Source organism: Globicephala melas, chromosome 11, assembly GCF_963455315.2.
Source record: "Globicephala melas chromosome 11, mGloMel1.2, whole genome shotgun sequence".
NCBI classification, from domain to species: Eukaryota; Metazoa; Chordata; class Mammalia; order Artiodactyla; family Delphinidae; genus Globicephala; species Globicephala melas.
Window position 1 is genome coordinate 73,835,091 of NC_083324.2, and position 21,188 is coordinate 73,856,278.

General features: G+C 45.8%; 1 protein-coding gene across 3 annotated transcripts in view; it reads right to left on the minus strand.

The window, feature by feature from the left end:
- Positions 1-5,594: 5,594 nt before the first annotated feature.
- RCAN2 (regulator of calcineurin 2) overlaps positions 5,595-21,188 on the minus strand; it is a 265,161-nt gene continuing 249,567 nt past the window's right edge. For all 3 annotated transcript variants that reach the window (XM_030870540.2, XM_060307476.1, XM_060307477.1), the window contains one exon: positions 5,595-8,119. In XM_030870540.2, the coding sequence (XP_030726400.1) occupies positions 7,959-8,119 (161 nt within the window). In that variant the 3' untranslated portion in view covers positions 5,595-7,958. The remainder of the gene's footprint in view (positions 8,120-21,188) is intronic.

The following is a 21,188-nucleotide window of genomic DNA, read 5'->3' on the forward strand; positions in this document are numbered from 1 at the left end:
CCGCCGTGAAGATGAAATGAGAGTATAAATGTCAATCAAGTGCTCCCCGTGGGGCCCGATGCATAGAAAGCACTGGCCGTGGACGTCCTATGTGCCCAGCTCTTGAGTTACTTTCCCTTTGAGTCCCTCCTCACTCCAGGAGATGGGTGCTAACGTCCTGTCCTCTTGGCGGATGTGCAAGCCAGGACTTAGGTTAAGAAACTGTGCGAAGAGTACAAGTGTGCTACGCAGCAGAGCAGGGGGTAGGGGTTGTTTAAACCCAGGTCACTTGGCACCAAAATTTGTGAATTCAGTCACCAGTAATAATTGCTACCGTTATTAATATTAGCTTATTAAGTCCTCATGACAAAGTAGGTTTTTATACCCATTTTACAGGAGAGAAAACTGAGTTTCAACGACTCGAGTAACTTGTCTAAAGTCATAGACATGATCTCTATCGCTTTCTCAGATACAAGGGTGGCACACAGGCCAGAATTAGGGTGGGTCCAGCCCTCTTTACCACAGGCCCATCTGTGTTTTTCATAAGGACCCCTGACAACTGTCAACTACAAACTGGTACTTGCCATCTACTCTACAAGGATTAAATCAGGTGCCGCTGCAGCTGCTGACCTTCAACACCCCCTGAAAGGAATTCAGGGTGGAGATCAGGAATGAGGCCCTCGGTGCTCTGAGAAAAACTGGCAGAACAGGTCTTCAGCTAGTTAGATGCTTTCAGGAGCTGATTTTTTTTTTTTTCGGTACGCAGGCCTCTCACTGCTGTGGCCTCTCCCGTTGCGGAGCACAGGCTCCGGACGCGCAGGCTCAGCGGCCATGGCTCACGGGCCCAGCCGCTCCGCGGCACGTGGGATCTTCCCGGACCGGGGCACGAACTCGTGTCCCCTGCATCGGCAGGCGGACTCTCAACCACTGCGCCACCAGGGAAGCCCCAGGAGCTGATTTTATGAGCCCAGTTCTTGCATCTCCTCGTATCTAGGAAAGCACTAAATTCCTTCATGGTGATGTCTGCTCCTCGTGACTAGAAGTAACCCTCGTGAGAACCTCTGCGAAAATATGTGCTTGATTGTATGTACTCCCACTTCACCAAGATCACATATATATTGACGTTCCCCCCCACCCCCCACATCTTTGGAGCAGTTTCTCAGAGCTATCTGAAATGCTGTCTCCCAAGCTGCACTCCTCATTTTGCCCCAAATAAAACTTAACTCACAACTCTCACGTTGTGCATTTTTTTTAAGTCGACACAACAGACAAAAACAGATGTTCATTGTGCTTCTGCCCCCGCAGGGCCGATTGGCTGATTTCTCCAACATGGGAGTTTGGGCTGAGTTTCCAGCACATCTACTCCCCCAACCCTGAACTCAGCCGGACGGCACAAAGAAAGCACGGAATGGAACTTCACTGGGCTGCTTTTAGAGAAGCTACTAACCCCTGGTATAACTGATCCACACCAGGAATGCAAAGGCAGCGGGCCATGTGGAGAAGACTTGTACAGTTCCCAGAACTCCAAGGATGGAGAACAGGTGGTCCAGGATGTGTGAGGTTAGTTTCTCTGGGACACAGACTCAGAGGGAGATGTGCCTAGAGGAAGTTTACCAGGGAGCCTTTAAGGTCCACATGTATGGGGGAGTGAAGGCGATACAATTAGGCAAAGTAAAACAGTTGACCTGAGATGCAGAGACCTTAGCCGACTCCACAGGGAGCTCTGGAACTGCAGTGGCCTTTCAGAGCTGCAGGATTGGGTTTTCCCTCTACCGCATAGCTAGTCACTGCATGCAGGCTGTCCCTGGGGTGCGGGTGTGACCTTGGCTGTCCCCACGGCATCTGGGGACGGGAGTGTCTCCACCCAAAAGGGGGTTGGGGCTTGGGAAACAGGCTATCAGGGTCTGAGGTTGGCCACATTAGAGAAACAGCTATAAATCTTGCTTTAAGAATAAAATGACCCCATAGGCAAATCCAAAGTCCGTTTGGGGAACAATAATTTCACTAATGATTACAACTAGTCAAAGATGCCCCACAGTCCTGCCCAGCCCTAAGGTTTTCAAACCCAATTATTGGGTGAGAATGGAAAATAAGGCAAGAGAGTCAAGGAGGGATACTTTTTTGTGCAAAGTGTTTCAATCATTTCAGCTTATTCTGGGCTTCCTATTTCCAACTTATACCAAACGCACTTGGGTTCACACACACACACACACACACACAATTAACCTTGGATACAGTTTCCTTTTAGAGACATGAAAAGCCCCTGAATCAACTCCAATAACACTTCCCCAGACTCTCTTGGAAAGGAGCAGATGAATGAGTTTGACAGAAAACTTTTTGCTTGAGATTTTCGGTTTCTCAGATTGCAGATTTAAGGGGCGAGCCTGCTAAGTGTTCCGTGACTCTCTGCATGGTGTCTTCTAGCAGGGACACTCTGTACCAGCTGATAAATGAAGGTTTCCCTGCATCACCGACTTATTCTTCATCACCTGCTCTGTCTCCCCTTTCCTGCACCAGGGGCTTGTCAACGACTTGAGAAGGAATAAGAACAAAAACAAACTTTTCTAGAATCATGAAAAGACATTGCGTACTGATGTTGGTGCTGAGCTCGGTAGATAAGACTGCGGTGATGAATACAGCTATTCAAAGCTATCTTTTTCAAGGATAAAGTGGGCGGTAGAGGGTCAGGTCCCTCACACTGGCGTATCTGGACACTTAGGGCTGTGGCTTTGTGTTAGGAAGTGTCTATTAAAGCAGCATCTGTCACAAGATGAAGTGGGTCATACATTTCCTCTGCTGAAAACCCTTCTCATTGTGCTTAAAATGAATTCCAAGCCCCCTAGGTTGGCCTGCCAAGCTCTATGGAGCCTAAGCCCTGCCCCCTTTCCCAAACTCATCTGGGACCACACTTGCCCTCATCCTCTGTACCTCTGCCATACTGATGACACTCTCAAGTTCCCTCCAAAATGAAGAGGCATCTCCACGTCCCCTGCCTTCCCCCTGCTGCCTGGAACTCTCTTCCAGCACCTCGATCGATGGCTAGTTTCTTCTCCGTTCAGTGTCAATGTTTCCTTTTCAGAGAGGCCCTCCCTGACCCTGATCCTCTACTTTTATTCTCTGTCCTCATGTAACTGAGCAGGACCCTGTGGGGCCTTCCCAGGACAGGCCTTCCCTCGTATCCTCTGCTTTAGCTCCTCTCTGAAGTACCTAGGTAACAGTATCGATGCACATTTCCTGAGTTGTTTTACAGATGTGAAAAGCCCCGCCACATGGAAGATGTTAACTACTTGATGACCATGAGCACACAGCCCCGAGGCCTCCTGGAGCCTAAGGACTGGTAATGTTGACCCCTGTGACACCACACTGTTACCTCACCATCAGCCAATCAGAGAATTGTGCATGAGCTGATCATATACCCTGGGACCCCCCCCCCGCCCGCCAACACCTGGCATTTTTTTTGTGGTACGCGGGCTTCTCACTGTTGTGGTCTCTCCCGTTGCGGAGCACAGGCTCCGGACGCGCAGGCTCAGCGGCCATGGCTCATGGGCCCAGCCGCTCCGCGGCATGTGGGATCCTCCCAGACCGGGCACGAACCCGTGTCCCCTGCATCGGCAGGCGGACTCTCAACCACTGCGCCACCAGGGAAGCCCTCACCTAGCTTTTAAAACTGCTTTGCCGAAACCCTTTGAGGATCTCGGGCTTTTTAGGGCACGAGCCACCCGTCTCCTTGCAGGGCCCCACAAGAAACCTTTCCCTGCTTAACTCCAACGCTCAGTTTGTTTGGCCTCACTGTGCGTCGGGAACACGGGCTTCCGCTAACCCTCCTACTGTGTTCTGGCTTTTCCTCACTGTGCCCACCTACCAGAATTTCTAATTATTGGTCTGCTTACTTCTTTGTTTATTGTCTCTTTTCCACACTAGACTCTATTCCGTGAACCGGCAGGGACAATATCCACCTTTTCCACCACTGGAACCCAGGGCCAGGCACATAGTAGGTCTTTTGTACATATTTGCCACCTGAATGAACAGTGCCTCACCCAGGGCTTCAGTCCTATGCTTTCTAGTTTATAAAATACTTATTTATAGATTGTAAAGGAAGGCTTTGTGCATATGGAAATATCTCACCAACCTAAGATCCATGAGATGTGCTGTTAGGGTGAGAACATTCCAATCCTTTTTTACAACTAATGGTTCCTTCCCGTTTCCATGGTGGTTTTGTTTCAGCTGAGGTGTAATTTACATATATACTGCATGCATTTTGAGTGAATTTTGCATATGCACACGTGCGCAGAGGTCTAGATGGAGATGTAGAGAGATGTAGAATGTTTATAGCCCCCAGAAGGCTCCTGTGTGCCCCTTCTCAGTCAATATCCTCCAAAAGGTAGACACTATTATAATTTCTATCCATATAGGTCAATTCTGACTGTTTCTTAACATCATAAATGGAGTCTTACATGATGGACACTTTCATGTATTTTTTTTGCTCGAAAGTGTGATTTTGAGACCCAACCATGTTGTGGTATATCTCTGTAATTTGTGTTTTTAATCACTTTGTAATATACCACAGTTTATTTATCCACTCAACAATTGAAGGTCATTTGGGTTGTATCCAGTTAATGGCTATTATAAGCCCTGCTACTGGGAACACTATTGTACAAGTACTCTGGTGGATGTGAGAACTCAGATCTGCTGGGTGTCTGTCCTGGAGTGGAACCCCTCCCAGATCAGTCTATGTTTAGCCCTGGTAGATATTACCAAACAGTATTCCAACGTGGTAGTACCAGTTTATACTCTGCCTTGACTGGTACCATTAACACTTCGCATTTCCCCATACTTAATTTTGGCCATTTTGAATTGTGTATAGTGTACCTATTTGAGGCTTTGATTTGCCTTTCTCTGATGAGAATTGATGTTGAACACATTTTAACATTTATGGGCCATAGGGGTATTTCAAGTGTGCATGTGTAAGTGTGAATTGCCTGTATATTTGAAGTACCTGCTTAAGTATTTTGACCATTCTTACAAAACGAATTGTCTTTTTCGTATTAATTTGCAGAAGTTCTTTTTACATTTTGGGTGTGAGTTATTTAACAACTCTGGGTAATTAAGACATTTATCTTCTCCCACTCTGAGGCTTTCCTTTTCACTCTCCTAATGGTGTGATTTGATGAACAGATACTCTTAATTTTAATGAAGGACAATGTACCCATCTTTTATTTTATGATAGTGCTTTCTGTGTTCCATGTAGTAAAATTTTGCCTACTTCAGGTCTATTACAGTGTTTTAAACTAAAGAATAGAGTGGGGGTTATATTAAAAGTGTCCGCGTACACTTGGAATGGCTTTTAGGACCAAGCTGGCTGAAGTGTGACAATAAACAGGGGCTCTCCCAGACCCCTTATCAGAGCCCCTCCCACCCCTCCAAGCCTTGAATTCCTCTTCCTTCATGAGATGCTGCCAACCAGCTCCCCCCACCCCATTTCAGGAAGAGCTCAGATGAGTTAATTTCATCTCTTGGTAACATCTTAGAAAGACTATAGGCCGAATCGCCCTCCTCCACAATCACCACTCAGAAATATCCAACTCAGGCAGAAAACACAGAAATTACACTACGTGGACAGAGTCATTCACCAGGTATATTTGAAATCTAAGCTCTTTGAGCTATACACGTGCACAAATGATTCAGTTGGTGGCAATCTCCCCCTCCTCCTCCATATTTAAACTTTTCAAACTTAAAATAGTGCTGAAGAGGTTTGCATCCTGTGGCTCACGGAGATGCTGAGGCAACTGTGACTTGCATGGTGCTCGGAGGGGCCACCGAAACCCTTCAAGGAGTCCCCCGTTTCTTCTCCCTCTCCTGGGACACGTGTTTCTCCCCACCTCCCCAAATGCAACCTCATGAGAGAACTGCTTGATCTGAGACAGATTAACATTGACACTTTGCAATAAATGTCACCAAGACTAACCACTTGGGTCATACATTCCACTGAGGGTTTTTTTGATGACACACAATGGTCATTTCAACTTTTACTAAATCTTGTTGGAAATGTCTGATGGATCTGTTTTAAAACATTGAGAAGTCATTTCCAAATAGTTTCTCTCACCCAGATTTCTCCAGAGCCTGCCTTCTAAAAATTCTGACGCTTAAGAAGAGAATCAGCACAAAATGGACTGTAGTTCTCAACTTCTTCCACTAGAGGGAAGAATTCTCCACTATTAAATCTAATCTTTTCATTTGTCCATGAAAAACCAAAAACCTTCACAGAAAAGGAAAGTCAAAGCATTTGCTTGTTATATACTCCTCAGATTTTATTTTTCAAAGGAGCCTTCATTTTTCTATGGAAACTCAGGATTTTACAAGCAATGCTGTCTGTCCTCAGTTTCACCTGTACTGTATCCAGTACTATATTGCTATATTCACAGTAGAACGGACTTTTGTTTCTGAGTAATCAGTCTAATGTTTTAAGTTTCTGATGAAACTTACACCTTAATCAAAAACCACAACAATCCTTCCATCAGGTGGCTGTGTTATTGTTCTTTGTGTTTTTCTGAGGCTTGGGTAATGAAAGTATTTCCCCACTCCATCGTAATTGGCATTTGCATCTAAAGTAATTCATGAATGTACAGGAGTAGATGAGGCCTGGCACACAGAGCAGAAGGTAATGGTTCTATAGGTGTATCTTCTATAATGCACTTTGGGCTAGAGAAATAGAAAAATCACATGTAACAAAAACAAATACGTTTTTGAGCAATACGGCATTGCACGAGTAGGAACCGCATACATTTATCTATCAGTCTTTCCCTTTGAATATGCTCAGTGGCTGCTACATTGATTTAGCTGCATTTCAACTGTCTGCAACCGACACTTGCTTCTTCGCTTTATTTAAAAGCAACTGCTCTTGATAGCAAAGATGTTGGCTAGTCATTTATATATTGGCATGAGAAGTTTTGTGCCCTTTCAAAATTCAGCATTATCCATAATAGAGTGTAATATTATCAGATTACCTGTATTAGTATATGAATGCATTCATAAGCAATGCACATATGCTTTAAAGCAGCTAATGGCTCAACAATCCCTAAATAAAAGACATCCAGATATTTAAAAGCACAGCTGAAACATTTGTACAAATATACAAAGAGAAAAAAAACAATCATTCAGACACCATGAAACTTCTGTGATAAACAGATTTGTCTGAAATCGGTCTCTATCATCCTGGACAAGCCTCCCCAACGAGGCAGGGAAACTTCTACAATGAAATCGTGGTTCAAAATCTACGGAGGGATGTCTTTGGGGCCAAGCTCAGTTTTTCCTCCAGGAATTTTAACAGAGCTATGAAGTCTTTGACTCGAAAGAGTGACTACACCCAGACTTGTTTAATAAGCTGGAGGACGCTGATAATTTTGCTAATCTAGATAGGACATGACTGGACGCTGACCATCTGTGACTTAGAGTATATCGTCAAATCGTGAAAATAAATGCTGGTGATCATGCATGTCCTGGGAATGTCGGGATGCAGAGGACTGAGGAGACCAGATGGGAATATCTCATGCAGTCAAAGTCAAGTTTACTTATGGTCCTACTTAAGTGGCCAGGAAAGAACAACGCACACACGTCGGGACTGGGACTGGAACGGCTCACAAGCAACACAGGTGCTATTTGCCACTGACGTCTCCGGCTTGGATCAACAGGAGAGCACGAAGGTTAGGCTGTGCTGATTGTTTAATAAGAAAATACTACTTTTTTTTCTAGAATCTTCTAAATAATGTCTTACACTCGATGGGTATGATATGATCAGGAAACATATCACCTTTTCCTAGCCCTTTTGTCCGAGAGGCTTGATTACAAGGAAGGAATCTCAAACAACCAAACACCCAGGGATTTAAAGGCAATTTTTTTTTTTTTTTGACAAACAAACAACAGGGGGGGGGAAAGCATGATAAAGAGGAGACGGGTATTCTCTTCGAGGTGGAGCAGTGAGCTCAGTTGGACACGGAGGGCGGCGGGCCGGGACGCCGGGTCTGGATGATTTTTGGCTTTGGGGACGTCTTTGGATCCTCTTCTTCCTCGATGTCACTGTCACACACGTGCACGACGACACTTGGGGTGGACTCGGTCCCTGCATGGAGCTCATACTTCTCTCCTGAAAAGCAAGAGAAATGCGGGGTAAGAATGCAGGAGGGATTTCTACACAAACGATTTGGTGAAGTTTGTTTAGGAAGTGAGGGCGCATTTTACGTGTCTCAGGAGATGCTGAGTCTTCTCCAGGGCTGGTGTTGGAAAGTGAAATGAGATTGATCCGTCTTTGCATCTCAGCTCTGCCCCCCGTCACCTGTACAGCCCTGAACAGGCCCCTTCACCTCTCTTAGCCTCAGTATCTGCAGCTGTAAACTTCAAAATGGTAATAACTACAGTCCAAGGGATTGGGGTGATGGGCCTGGCAGTAAGTTACCAGTTTCTCTTCTATTTCCCAGCATTGCTGTTAACGGCTGAGTAATCCTGAGCCCATCACCTCACTCCTTCATCTTTTGGAGAAGTTCTCCAAGTTCTCCTCTTGCTGTACATTTCTTATGGCAAGAGCTGCCCCAGGACGGAATAAGCTGGAATCGCCGCTCATCTGGGATTTCCAGTGGTTACATGGTAACAGGTTTTTTTTTTTTTTTTTTTTTTGCGGTATGCGGGCCTCTCACTGTTGTGGCCTCTCCCACTGCAGAGCACAGGCTCCGGACGCGCAGGCTCAGCGGCCATGGCTCACGGGCCCAGCCGCTCCACGGCATGTGGGATCTTCCCAGACCGGGGCACGAACCCGTGTCCCCTGCATCGGCAGGCGGACTCTCAACCACTGCGCCACCAGGGAAGCCCTAGTAGTCTATTCTTGACTGGTTCTTCTTGTAGTCAATTCACTATTAGCCAGCAGGCTTCCTGTCTGTCTCTGTTTCACTTCAGGGTGTATCTACTGAGCATCTCCTATGCTCTGGCCCATTGCTAATCATAAAGGATACAAGGCACATTCAAAAATATTTGTGTCTTCCACAAGAGCACAGCCCAGTGATGGCACATGGAAACAGGAAGTACCACAAAATACTATGGTAAGCGCTGGGGTGGCAATATATGTCAAGGACAGTGATACCACATTGCAAGGAGCAAGTAACTCTGAAAGGCTTCCCAGTGGAGGCGACAGCTGACCTGGGTCTAAGAGACAAGTAGAAGGCGTCCAGGAGGTGGGAGGGTGCAAGGGGCATTCTCAATCTGCATGCTTGTAACTTCTCAGGTTAACTGCTGACACACTTAATCTTCTTCCGACGTCCTATCTTTCCTTTCCCATCCTTCATGGATGGGAAACACCTAAAAGCAATGTCTCCCAGACAACCTCCTGGTCAGTGGCTCTCCAGGTCTCACTAGATCAAGTCCTCATTTCTTAGACTGGGACAAAAGACGCTGCACAGTCTCTCACCAATCATGACAGCCACATTTGTATACTCACCAAACCAGATACTTTTATTTGCTATAGTCTCACCTAGTCCCCGAAGTCTTGCCCTCCCTCCAGGATCAAAGCCAGACACCACTCAGTCCAGGCATCTTGCCTGTCCTCCTCAGTCTGCAGTGGACAGTGCCCTTCCGGAGGGCCGGGGCCAGGACTGTCAGCACCAGAGCTGGGGTCGCGTTTATGTGCTCCTGTGTGCACCCTGGGAAATGTCCACGGTGAAAACAGCAAACGCTTGCAAGGCACAGTTTTAAATTTAGTGCTGACGTTAGGGACTGAGAAGCACTGACAATGCAATAAGCATCGCATCTCTTCTAAGTGATGCTGAGGGGGATGTGAATGTTCAGAGTCACGTGTTGCTATGGGTTGAATTGTGTTCCCCACCCCCGCCCCTGTCCCCACCAAAGACGGTGAAGTCCTGACCCCCAGTACCTATGACCATGACCTTATTTGGAAACACGTTCTTCACAGATGACTAAGTTAAAATGAGGCCATCGGGGTGGGCCCTATTTCAAAATGACTGGTTTCCTTATAAAAAGGGGAAATTAGGACATGGGCGCTCATCCAGGGAGAACTGCATGTGAAGACTGAACTTATGTTGCCACAATCCAAGGAACGACCAGAAGCTACAAGAGAGGCCTGGGCCAGATCCTCCCCCAGCACCTTCAGAAGGAGCATGGCCCTGTGTTGATCCAACACCTTGATCTTGGACTTTTAACCTGCAGAACGTGAAGCAATACACTGCTGTTGTGTGAGCCACTCAGTTTGTGGTCCTCTGTTGTGGCAGCCCTAGCAAACGGATACAGCCATATCTTGCTAAGAGAGTTCTCTCTGTCAAGAGTCGGAGAAGTCTTTACTGGACCTCCACACCCCGCCCCGAACCAACACCCTGGATGAGGGCCCCGGATAGTTCACAAGAATGGAGCATCACACCTCCAGCACTTCCCTGGACCTTGGCAGCAACAAAGAGGGCGAGAACTAGCTAGAGCCACAGAAATACGGCCATAAAGACTCTATAACTTAAAGTCGAGATTGGGTGAAATTGTAGGTAGAGACAGTTATGTGAATAAGGTTGACCTTTTTTTTTTTATCTCTGGACTTTCTATTCTATTCCATTCATTTATTTGTCTACCTTGATGCCAATACTACACTCTCTTGACTACTGTAGCTTTTCTTTTTTTAATTAATCATTAATTAATTAATTTTTGGCTGTGTTGGGTCTCCGTGTCTGCGCGAGGGCTTTCCCCAGTTGCAGCGAGTGGGGGCCACTCTTCATCACGGTGCGCGGGCCTCTCACTATCGCGGCCTCTCTTGTTGCGGAGCACAGGCTCCAGACGTGCAGGCTCAGTAGTTGTGCCTCACGGGCCCAGCCGCTCCGCGGCATGTGGGATCCTCCCAGACCAGGGCTCGAACCCGTGTCCCCTGCATCGGCAGGCAGACTCTCAACCGCTGCGCCACCAGGGAGGTTGACTTTTTTGATACAGAGAGCTGACGGGGCCAGCGTGGATTCAGGAGAGGAGAGTGACACAAACAGGGAACACGGAGCAGAACTCGTGCTGCGCTTTGCTTCCCTGCCAGCTAGCAGGGACGGAGCCTGTCCGAACCTAACTTCCCTGGAATCCACACTGAACTTATTACCCTACGTGCCCTTGTGGTTGGGACGTACACATGGGCGCTACTCACAGCTCAGTGAAGTGTGTTTGTTCCGTTCTCCTTTAAAGCAATTTGTCATTTTTATCAAAAGCCCAAGGGAGGAGAGCCACTGCAGACGCTGCTAAAGAGAGGAAGCGGTGTGCAGCCGGCTTCACCTCAGCGTTCCATGAGAGGCTCCGGGCAACAGGTGGGCAGACCTTGGGTGGTGGCTTCTTTGAGCAGCTGTTTTCAAACACCTGACAGCTTACTGGGGGCGCTTGTTGCAAAGAGCGTTTAGCAGCATGAGGATGCAACTCTGCAACTTCAGGTAGTGGCATCTACTTTGGTACCCAGCACCCCTAGGTGCTTCTCCGTGTTTCAGTGTCTGGGTGGACACTCTTACATGGTTTGGTGTGACAGGCTGGGGGCAGTGGTCCTGTGAGGATGCTGGTGTGCAAATAACTTGCCCCCTCCCTTCCTCCAGTCCGCACCACAATTTTTCGTTGGAAAATGATAATAGTGCGGGGAGAGGGTAGCAGAGGGAGGGACGCTGAAGATGAACACGGGAGAAGAAGCAAGGCATCCCAGATCAGCTCTGCGGCCCCTCCCGGCCACCAGCGCTCTTCGTCTCTGGCCTTCTCATCTTTGTTTCTGGGAGAACAGCAAATCCTGTGGACAATGATGGAGTTCATCATACCCAGGGTTTCTAGAATTTTCTCTTTCCTCCCGGAACGCTTTGCAAGTCTGAATGAGAGACACCTTCAGACAAGAAACAGAGAAAGAAATAATTTCTGAGTCATCAGATGAGGTAGTTCTTGTTTTTCTGCACAGGATTCCTTCGACGTCCTCCTGTTTGGAGAAGCAGTGCCTTTTGCAGAGACACTAGTGGCTGCCGTGGTCCCCTCCGTTGCCCTGTTGGGTGTGATGCAGGGATGAGGCGAGCAACAGCCTCTCATCTTCTGATGGGGGGATGACAGAAAAGAATCTGCCATGGCAGATGGAGACCAAGGGACCTGGGGGTGAGGTGGTGACAGCAGGGACCCCAGCCAGGGGACTGATCAGATGTTGCCCTTCCTTCATCTGTTGGAAAGAAGCTAGCTTTTTAAAAAAAAATAGTAGTAAAATGTGCATAATGAAGCTAGCTGTTTGATGAAACCCTTTCTCTGCCCTGGCTTGGATAAAGAATATTCACTTAAAGACACCTCTAGTTGCAGTGTGTTTATCTATTTGAAAAGAGATGCTTTCCTCTTACACTAGGTGTGCTGGGGACACACTTGGGATGCGGGCCCCCCTGTGCAGGGCAACTTTCACATTGAGTTAACAAAGTCAGACTACTTGGTAGTAGAGCTGTTTTACTGCTGTGACCCCATTAATGCTGACATTTCACTGTTATGTTTTTGGAAACTTTCTTACTATCAAAATCCGGCAAAGCCCAACAGCTGCTGAGAGCCCACAGAATCAAAAGACATAGCTTTGGTCTTGCTTGATTGAACTTTTCTGTTTTTGGCCTCACCTTCCCTTTGGGCTTCAGCTAATTCCTCTACCATGAAGGCTGACGTCAGTGCCGTCACCCCCTGGGGCCCCACTGGGCTCAGGAGGCGACGAGGAGGGGTGGCCAAGCAGACCAGTGTGCCTTTTCAAGGCCAAGCCAAGGCTCACCCTTCACACTCCCAACTCCTCGAGTTCGTATTCAAACTGTCCTCTCCCCAGGCCTCAGAAAAGAGGCCAGGACCAGAAGCCCTCAGAAGAGGCATTGGTTAGGGTTTTCTACCTCCTTCCACGAAACAAATTCCCAGCCAAGCAAGTGTAGACTCCTCTGGCGCGTGGTCACACGTTAAATTCTCATCCAGGCCTTCGGAACTGTCATGGGCTTGGGCACAGTTCAAAAGACGGGTGTAAGTTTTAGCTTTCCCACTAAGCTAAAAACCACTGAAGAGCAGGTATCTGTCCTATTTTCTGTGAGCTCTCAGTGCCAGGACACAGGAGGTGTCACAGACACTTGCCATCTATCTGAAACACACCAGCAGCTATTTACTGAGCCCTTAGTAAATGCCAGACACAGCTCTAAGTACTTCACATAAATTGGATATTTAAATTACGGCAGCAGCTCTGTAATGTGGGTTTCATAATGTCTCGATGATACAGGAGGACATTGAGATCACACAAGTAGTGAACGGCAGAGCCACGATTCAAAGTCAGGTCCACCTGACCTCAAAGAATGAGCTCATAATTCCTCTCCAGCCCCGCCTCTCACGACTCTACTGCTTTCAGATTCTACAAGAGAGTCTGTTGAAAGTCTGCTGAAAGTCCTGCTTTTAACTTTTAATATTCTCTCATGGCAACTCATGTTTTCGTGAACAGTCTGTAGCTAAAGTTGGGCATTTATTCCTTCTGCATCTTGCCCTTTTTGGTTTGGCCCATTGCTAGTTATTCTAGGTAAGATCTCCTTGACAATGAACCTTTTTAGAAGACAACACTTAGTAAATTATAAAAAATACAGGGACTACAAATTATAGACGGAGATAATTTGCATCTCTTATGGTAACTTTGGACTCTCTGGAAATAGATCCTCCATGATTTCTTGTTGCTTTACCTCTACTACCTCTCATATTCAAGGTGAATTCTCAACAGGAAAGTTACGTGTTGTAGTGGATCGACTGTGTTTTGCAAAGATGGTCATAATATTTCCTGCCCGACATTACTCTTCTAGAACCTTGCCACTCCTGCACTGAGGACTGCTTCCTCTTTGCTCCTTCCCCTAAAATCTGTTCGGGCCTCTAGGATGCCCTGACTAATACAGTATGGCAGAAGCAACCAGTGCGACTTCTGAGTTAGGTCACAAAAATGCCAGGCACTACCGCCTGGCTCTGCCAGGGTGCTCATGCTTGGAACCCCGCCTCCATATTATAAGGAAGCCCAAGCAGCGCCCGAAGAGGCTCCCATGGAGAGAAACCACAGCCTATCTGGGCTGCCAGCCAACAGCCATGCCAACTTGCCAGCCAAGTGAGTGAACCATCCTGAAAGCTGATTCGCCCATCCCCAGGTGAGTGGCCCCAGCCATGCTGCACGAAGCAGAGATGAGCGCCCCCCCGGACCCTGCTCCAAGAGCAAACTCGTGAGCAAAATAAATGATTGCTGTTGCTCAAGCCCTACGTTTTGGCGTAGTTTGTTATGTAGCAACTGATACGTGGGGCACAGGTCATGTAAGTTCTTTGTTCAAAAGCAAGCTGACCCCCTACAACTGAGTTGAAATTCATTGCCTTTGGTGATTTTTCCTCTTTGCTTCCCTGCTCACGTGCTATGTTAGAATGGATACTTCACCAGTTCCAGTGATTCCTTCCAAGGGGAGGGAGTTCCATTAGCCCATCACTGGGACCCCTCTCTCTGGCCCCTCTTTTACTCCTCCCCAGTGGAAGAGGAGTGACATCTAACGAGTACCTTTGGGGAAAGGAACTGGCAATGCCAGCTCACCCTGTGCCGCCTCTCTCTTGATCCAGCCCTGCCTGCAAAGGGCTTGTGCTCTGCCGTGCTCTCGGCCACGTGCTAAGCCCAGCAGAAAAAACCCTGCACTGTGGGGCAGTCTGACTGTTTCCATCTCTGGGACAGGCTGGGTAAAACTGCATGGCTCTGGGTTTCACTATTTTTTTTTTTTTAATAGGATTCCTTTGGCTAGTTTTTTTGGTTCTGTTTTGTTTTTTGTATGCACCGCGAGGCTTGTGGGATCTCAGTTCTCTGACCAGGGATTGAACCTGGGCCCATAGCAATGAAAGCGCAGAGTCCTAACCCCTGGACAGCCAGGGAGTTCCCTGAACTTGACTACTAGGGAGCCCTGGCTGTCACTCATCTTGGCCGCCTTCTCAGCATTAGTCTTTCATCAGAAACAAAGCTGGTGTTATTAATCTTATTTACCTTATTTCTTATCTAACCCTCAGCAAGTTCTGAACCAAACAGGAAAAAAAGCAGGTGTCAGTTATTAATCTATACTGAATTTTAAGAATGGATGATGGCTTATCAAGAAAAGTGCCAAGAGCATGTCTAACTCGACCCTTGAACGCAGGGTCATGCTGTGTTGTGTGCTGAGTGCTACACTTCAGTGTGGATTAACAGCCCTTTAACGTTTGATTAAGAAGAAAACTGAAAATGCCAGTATAAAATCATTTCAGGCTTGGTCATGCTGAGTTGACACTGCAAACCCCTACCCCCAATTTTTAAGATTGTAAATGTGATTTTTTTTTCAAGAGGAAGTAGCGGGCATCAGTCCTGATTTATGGAATAAGCAAAATGGAATTGCCATGTGGGTTATTTTTACTGAACGTGCTGCCTGTTGGGAGACTGAACACAGAGACTGAGGGAAGGGTTCAGAATGATTTGAAAAGTGTTTGAAAGCGTTCACATTTGGATTGCCTTTTTTATCAAGTGTTAGGGTTAGGACTTGATAGCATTGGGCAGGGAGGGGAGGGCCCACAAGCCCTGGATTACCATTCTCTGGTCAACTGTGTAGAGGGAGGCACCTGGCCCTGGTCTGGCTCTCAGATAGGGGAGAGGTGGGGAGCCGGGAAGGGGTGAGGGGTGACTGGTACCTCCGTTCCTCCACCCCAGGCACCAGCCAGTATTTGAGCTTACTGTCTTTTAACCCTCTCTCCATCCTGGCAGGGCAGATGCTACTTTGGTTTGGTGCCCAACGGGTTCCTCAGTAGGAGGACTGAGTTATAGTGAAAAACATCATAAAGTTGCTCAAAGCTGCACCCTCCCTCCCACAGATATGTTATTTCACGATATTTTTAAGTTATTTACTGGCAATCTTGTCTTCCCCTATTTTTCCAAAGGGAAGGAAAGAAAATGTGTGTCTGTGTCTGGGAAGGGGGCGGAGAGCATGTCTCTGTACTGTCCCCCCTCTTGCCCCACTTGTTTCTGCTCCCACACTGGTACCTGACACCTTACTAGGCACTCCTGGCCTCTGTGTCTCTGATGACTCTTTGCCATATTTGAGAACCACCCGATAAATACCACCACAGTGTAATTAGTGTGCTTCTCAATCAGAGGTGCTACATTCCCAATGGTGTCTGGAAATGTGATGTGGATTTTTTTTTTTGGTTGTCATAGGGACTAGGTAGGGTGTGGATACTGGCATTTAGTAGGTGAGGCCCAAAGATGCTAAATGTACTGCATTGTCAGTTCCAAAATGTCACATCGAGAAACACTGAGCTAAGAGCTTAACATGGGCACTTACATTTCAGCAGGAGACTAAGATACGGTTTGAAAATCAGGTGACAATAAGTAGGTAACACACACTAAGCATTTACTATTATCTCATTTGATGTTTGCAACGATCCGATTTTACGGTTGAGGATGCTGAGACACAGAGAGGTTAAGAAAGTTGCTCAAAGTCACACAGCTAATAAAAAGTGGAGGCTGGATTCAAACTCACATCCTGAGTTTTAATCATCATCCTAAAGCAAGAGAAATACCTCTCTTCAAGTTGGAGCTTGATTGACAGCTACAAATTAGAAGAGGAGATGACCCAGGGCAGAGGGACTTACTGAAACTTTAAATATCACAGCTGGTAGTTTCCTGGTGGTCTAGTGGTGAGGATTTGGTGCTTTCACTGCCGTGGTCTCAGTTCAATCCCGGGTCGGGGAACTGAGATCCCGCAGCCGTGCAGTGTGGCCAAAAATATAAATAAATAAACAAGTAAATAAATAAATAAAATCACAGCTATTTGTTAGCCATCTATTCATCAGATCAGTCTGAGAGTGGAGAAAGAACTGATTTTCTAAGCAGAAGTAGAAAGAGGGATTTAGGATTTTTTTAAAAAAATCCAGGGAGGAAGAAGTATTTGCAGAGAGGGAAGTCTTCTGCAAATGTTTTCTCTCTGATTCCGTAGTGATTCCACAAGCTCATATTTAATTTTGGGAACCCTCGGAGAAAAATGCAGTAGGTAGACATGAGGGCAGGATGAGTCACTGAAGAGCAACTCTGTCCCTTTCCTTTGCACAGCAGCTGTTTCTGTCAAAAAATGCCCTCTAGGCTTCGGTGGCAGAAGGTATAAAGCAAAGCCTAGACCAACCCAAATATTTCACTGGCAGTTCCGAGAACAAGCCCATGTAAATAACAACCAACACCTCAAAGGACGCGCACCTTGTTCTTACTGCCTGGTAGACTCTGTAATTCATGTACTGGCAGAGGAAACAAGAAACCTCTCTGAGGGTGCCTTGCTAAACAATACTGCTCAGAGCAGAATGATCACAGAACCCACTATGGATTTGACAGTTCTTATGTACCAGGCACTGGGCTAAGTGCTTTATGTATATTATTTATTGTATCTTCATAATGAGCTTGCAAGTTGTCAAATAATCACCATTAAATAAAAAGAGGTGCAGCGGGGGAAGTGAATTGCTCCAGGTCACCACAAACAAGTGGTGGAGACAGGACTCCAATGGAGGTCTACCGAGTGCGAAAGCATGACCGCCATATTGCCTGTGATGTTCAGGAATGAGGTTGGGAGGGCACAGAAAAGACATCAGGGCTACACGTGGACCTCCCTGCCTCAGTAGGTCTGGAATATGTGCATGTTAGGAAAAGATTATCCATGTGAGTGATTGGGGGTCTTCCTCACCCACCCCTCTCCTCAGCCCCGACCCTCAACAACGTAGGAAAACAGAAGTGGTCTTTGGTAAGATGGAGGAGGGCTAAGGGGAGGGAGAGGAAGAGGGAGGTGGGGAGAGGCAGAATCCTTCCATAGTTTTGTTTTAAGAGGTGCTCTATTTCAATAAAAGAAAGTTTGCCTCACACTTGTCAGAACGGCTATCATCAAAAAGTCTTACAAATAACAAATATTGGTGAAGATGTGTAGAAAAGGGAACCTTTGTACACTATTGGTGGGAATGTAAATTGGTGCAGCCACTATGGAAAACAGTATAGCGAGTGGTTCCTCAAAAAATTAAAAATAGGACTACCATATGTTCCAGCAATTCCACTTTTGGGTATTTATCTGGAAAAAATAAAAACACTAATTTGGAAAGATACATGCACCCCAATGTTCATAGCAGTGTTATTTACAGTAGCCAAGATATGGAAGCAACCCAAGTGCCCATCAACAGATGAATGGATAAAGAAGATGTGATACACACACACACACACACACACACACACACACACACACACGCATGCGCGCGCGCAATATTACTCCGCCATAAAAAAGAATGATTCTGCCGCTTGCAGCCGTGTGGATGGACCTAGGGAATATTATGCTTAGTGAAATTAGTCAGGCAGAGAAAGACAAATACTATTTGATACCACTTAATGTGGAATCTAAAAGATAAAATAAATACATATAGCAAAACAGAAACCAACTCAGATACAGAGAACAAACTAGTGGTTTTCAGTGAGGAGAGGGAAGGCAGAGGGGCAAGAGGGCGTAGAGGATTAAGAGATACAAACTACCATGTATAAAATAGATGAGTAACAAGGGTATGTTGAAGAGCACAGGGAGTTACAGCCATTATTTTGTAATAACTTTTAATGGAGTATAATCTGTAAAAAAATTGAATCATTATGCTGTACTCCTGAAACTAACATAATATTGTAAATCAACTACCCTTCAGTAAAAAAAAATAAAGTTTGCTTATCTTCTGGGGCTTTTCCTCTAAGACTGGATTAGGTGGCCAATCTATCTTCATTCCCTCCTGAGTCATTTAGGACCTGAAGGGAATTCATGGGGACAATGGATTGAGGCCCCTGCATTAGTGGTTGAGACAAAGGAGTGGAACCCTAGGTGGAGGTAAGGGACCAAGGGAACCAGAGAGGGAGAAGGTGGAAAGATAAAGAGAAACCAGGGAGACAGGGTCCCCGGAGCCTGCGAGGAGGGGCTTGTGTTCCCGGGATGAGAGGAAAATGCAGACGTGAGGAAGGGAAGTGGACGCACTCTCACTTTGTATTTGGCCATGGAATCAGGAGGTTCTCCAATCTGAGAATGATCACCCTGTTCCTCCTTTCCCAAAAATAGCAACCTGGCATTGGGACTACGGGTATGCGCACGGCGCATGCGCACACACGCCCACGCCCCCACGTTTTGCTCCTGTGTCTTTTCCGTTTTCCTACAACGTGCATATTTTACCTGTGAAATAAGAAGAGGAAATATTTCATCTTGCTACTCAGTAGTGATTAAGGATAATTGTGGAATGTATGCTAAGAAGAAAAGCCCCTTTAACATCACCCCCCCCATCCCGGGAAAATTCTTCGAAAGTAGGTGTAAAATAAGGAGCTCGTGTCCTGGGCTCACAAATCTGCGTGTCCCTCGGGTCGGGGGTGACGTGCAGAGACTGCGCTACATGGAACCCTGGGACTGGCTGTTTTATTTGCTTTTTGTGTCTGTGATCAGAGTATAGCAGTTGTCGAACAAGAACTGGGGCTTAGATAGCGGTCATGCTACAGGTACCCCAAATACAGGTGTTCATCTATATTTAAAAAATGGAATTTTCCCTACCTGGGAATCAATAAGCCTGGAATAGAAAATGTTTCTTCCTTATACGTGACACGTATTAATGAAATCTATTTTCTGTTTGGGGAGAAACAATGTATACTGAGAATCAAACCAGCAATTACTATGACATGTTTTGATGGAGAAGAATTTGGGAAAAAATCTAAATATAGCCGATGTACGCAACTCAAAACTCGAGCACCATTTTAAGCCCTCCTCTGCAGTTAACTAAAATTGATCTCTCTAACAAGAGCTAAAAATAGCAGGAGGAAAAAAAGGCCCAGACAATGACTTTCCATATTTCTCCTTGCAGGCATTTCCAGTGACAATGAACTTGACCTTCCAGAGCCATCCTAGAGAGCAGAATAAGCTGACATTTCACAGCCCACCTCTGACTGACCACCCATCTAGTGCCACGGACATCTCTCTATTTTGCCATTTTGCTAATGTGTACAGATAAGCTGTTTTGCTGGGCTGGGTTTTGTGTTTCCTATTTTGTTTTACATCCAAAAAGAACATAGGATTATACTCTTTCTGGAGTCAGGAATAATAGGCATTATAAAATAAACAAAAGAAAATATCCGATTCATTCTCCACCAGGAAAAAGCTCATCTTATTTTGTCCAGGTCATTGTTAAATGATGGGTGTCTGTAAATTCACTAGGGAATTAATATAAATGTAGAAAGCTTCTGTTTTGTTGTTTTTTTTAATTGAAGTATAGTTGATTTACAACGTTGTGTTAGTTTCTAGCATATATATATATATATATATATATATATAATGTTTTTCAGGTTCTTTCCCATTATAGTTTATTACATGATATTGAATATAGTTCCTTGTGTATAAGTAGGTCCTTGTTGTTTATTTTATATATAGTAGTGTGTACCTATTAATCCCAAACTCCTAATTTATCCCACCCCCCACCTTTCCCTTTTGCTAACCATAAGTTTGTTTTCTGTGTCTGTGAGTCTGTTTCTCTCTTATAAATAAGTTCATTTGTATCATTTTCTTTAGATCCCACATATAAGTGACATCATATGATATTTGTCTTTCTCTGACTTACTACACTCAGCATGATAACCTCTAGGTCCATCCATGCTACTGCAAATGGCATTATTTCATTCTTTTTTATGGCTGAGTAATATTCCATTGCATCTCTATACCTCATCTTCTTTATCCATTCATCTGTCGATGGACACTTAGGTTGCGTCCATGTCTTGGCTGTTGTAAATAGTGCTGCTATGAACATTGGGGTGCATTTATCTTTTTGAATTAGTTTTCGTCTTTTCCAGATATATGCCCAGGAGTGGGATTGCTGCATCACATGGTAACTCTATTTTTAGTTTTTGAGGGAACCTCCATACTGTTCTCCATAGTGGCTACACCAATTTACATTCCTACCAACAGTGTAGGAGGGTTCCTTTCTCTCCACACCCTCTTCAGCATTTATTATTTGTAGACTTTTTGATGATGGCCATTCTGACCGGAGTGAGGTGATACCTCATTGTAGTTCTGATTTGCATAGAAAGCTTCTGTTTTATATAGACCTGTCCTTTAAAAAGAGCAGAGGATGGTGAATTCTGATTCACATGTCCTGCTTGACATTAGAGGAAAGCA